Consider the following 2,500-nt stretch of genomic DNA (forward strand, 5'->3'; position numbering starts at 1 on the left):
ACCCAAATAAAAACCAACAACAAAACATAATATTTCATACGAAATGCACTAAACAATATCAATAATCATATACAGCTCTGGAAAACATCAAGAGACCACTCCAAATGTTCAGTGTCTCTCGTTTTACTATTTAGAGGCATATGTTTGAGTAGAATGAACATTTTGGTTTTATAATATAAACTACTGACAACATTTCTACCAAATTCACAATACATTTTTTTGTCATTAAGAGCATTTTTTTCAATAAGTTATGTAGAGACGAAGATTTAAGAAAAATCCAGACTGGTCTCTTAATTTTTTTCCAGAACTGTATATATGGAACAAAGTAAAAAGGGAAAGGCCGCTATAGGAATGAATGGAAAGCTCAGTGGTTTATACTATGTCAAAAAAACAGAATTGTATTTGTCATTAAAAGTAATTTAGAATAATAGAGGGCTGTAAAACTGTTAATATTTCAGCTAAGGATCCGGTTAAAGTGCATTTAGTCTGAAACTATTGCTTACTGTCATTACAATTTTTTGAGAAGTGTCAGTAAAAGCATGATATGTTTACCTTCCAATAACATCAATATAAAATCCTGTCTGTCTATAGTGTTGGCACCAGGTTGAAGAATTACAAAAACCACGAGGTAAAATCCTGCATGAAAGTCTGGCTGTGGCTGGTACATTCTTCAGTTTTTTTTTACCATGTTGACAGACAGGGGCGCTGTACTATGGCTGACCCTGCGCTCTGACCCCCTCTGAAGTGTGGTAAGTTAAAGGAATACTGTACTTCACCCATACGGAACCCGCGTTCTATCATTATAAAATCGCTATTATAATATAATGAATGAGGTTTTTCTTCCCTCAGTCTTCCCTTGGCCCAGCTGTCCTGTTAATCCTAACCCTAAATGTTTACTATTTTGATGTCACACTAGTAAAATGTAGGGTTAGTTAGACAGTGAGACCATAAAACACTCTTTCTGCCTTTTCTCAGGCTAGGATGAACCAATTTCTAAAAAATTTGCACATTTATACTACATAGGATCTCGGAGTTCAATACACCTTCGGATTTCCAGTGGTGAAGTAGGCCTTTAAGAGTTGATAGTTGATATTGACTAATAAAAAACCTTAATATAGCCAATCAAAATGTCTCCTCTGAACATCACGACAGAGGAAAAAGGTTGGGAATAGAAGGATGGATGAGCCATGTAATGTAAGGACAGTTACAATCCCCTCCAAAAGTATTGGAACAGTGAGGCCAATTGCAACAAAAAAAAGTATGTAAAAATAATGCTACCTTCTCAGTTGTGTATCATATCCAGATGTAAATACCTGGAAATGAAAGCTGAAATGTTAATCCCTTGTCCCATAATCATCTTTTGGTGTCAAACCCAAATGTTTCCAGTCTACAGCAAAAAAATTAAGGAATTGGCCTCACTGTTCCAATACTTTTGATAGAGGACTGTATGCCCCTTAGCTTGTCAATCGGGCAAAGAAATCCCCCAAAGACAAGTGCGAGGGGCCAGCCCAACTACCTCTGCGAGAACCTCTGTCACATCAGTGTGTGAAGCGTGGGGCTTTAAATTCAAATCATTAAATTTTCATTCAATTCAATTTCAATTCAAATCATGGCTGACCCCTATGGTCCAAGAGGCTTTATTGTGGAGCACCATGAGCTGTACATGTGTAAGAAATTTCAAGTTAATCGGAGTCAGGGGGTCGAGGGGCATAGCCTGTCAAACATAGCATTTCTGAGCTATGGTTTTTTTCACATTTGTGGCACCCCCTATGGGTTAATCTCGACAAGCCTCGCGTGACCTGCTACCACACGTGTTCTGCACATATCCAAGCAAGTTTTAATGATGGTAGGGGGCTTCTTCTTGGCATTTCTCTATCGGTACATCTGCACATGTCCGTGTAAGGAGGTGGTGTTCCCTCCACAGTCGACGTACTGGTACATCTCCTGGGAGACCTGCTCCGTGTGCCCGAAGTAAGAGGTGGTCACTGTCACCCTGGAAAATACACAGTCACACACAGAGAGTCAAATACTGTGGATTAATAAGGTGAGACTTTCTTTCTATCTATCTATCTATCTATCTATCTATCTATCTATCTATCTATCTATCTATCTATCTATCTATCTATCTATCTATCTATCTATCTATCTATCTATCTATCTATCTATCTATCTATCTATCTATCTATCTATCTATCTACCTACCTACCTATCTATCCATCTGTTTATCCATCTGTTTATCCATCCATCCATTCATCCATAAATAAATATACACATACAAGTATACACAGTATCCATACTTACTGCATCATGACCACTATGTTGTGAACCCTAATTGTCGGCAAGGTGCAGTAGTCGCTGTGAGAAAAGAAAGAGTGATTTAGGATTACAATTATTTTGTATAGTTAATACTTGAGGTATTTATACGACTTCTTCTCAGATACTCACAACATGTAACTCATCTCATCAGCAATGGTGGTGGGAACTGTGTAGTCAATCTGCA

At 37.8% G+C, this 2,500-nt stretch overlaps 1 protein-coding gene across 2 annotated transcripts in view; it reads right to left on the reverse strand.

The window, feature by feature from the left end:
- Positions 1-2,500, reverse strand: part of tmem106ba (transmembrane protein 106Ba) — a 17,693-nt gene that overhangs the window by 92 nt on the left and 15,101 nt on the right. For both annotated transcript variants that reach the window (XM_080040131.1, XM_080040132.1), the window contains exons 6-8: positions 2,446-2,495; positions 2,302-2,355; positions 1-1,993 (exon numbers count right to left, since the gene is read on the reverse strand). The exon at positions 1-1,993 is cut by the window's left edge and continues 92 nt beyond it. In XM_080040131.1, the coding sequence (XP_079896257.1) occupies positions 1,873-1,993; positions 2,302-2,355; positions 2,446-2,495 (225 nt within the window). In that variant the 3' untranslated portion in view covers positions 1-1,872. The remainder of the gene's footprint in view (positions 1,994-2,301; positions 2,356-2,445; positions 2,496-2,500) is intronic.

Source organism: Ammodytes marinus, assembly GCF_949987685.1.
Source record: "Ammodytes marinus genome assembly, chromosome: 13".
In the NCBI taxonomy this organism is placed as follows: Eukaryota; Metazoa; Chordata; class Actinopteri; order Uranoscopiformes; family Ammodytidae; genus Ammodytes; species Ammodytes marinus.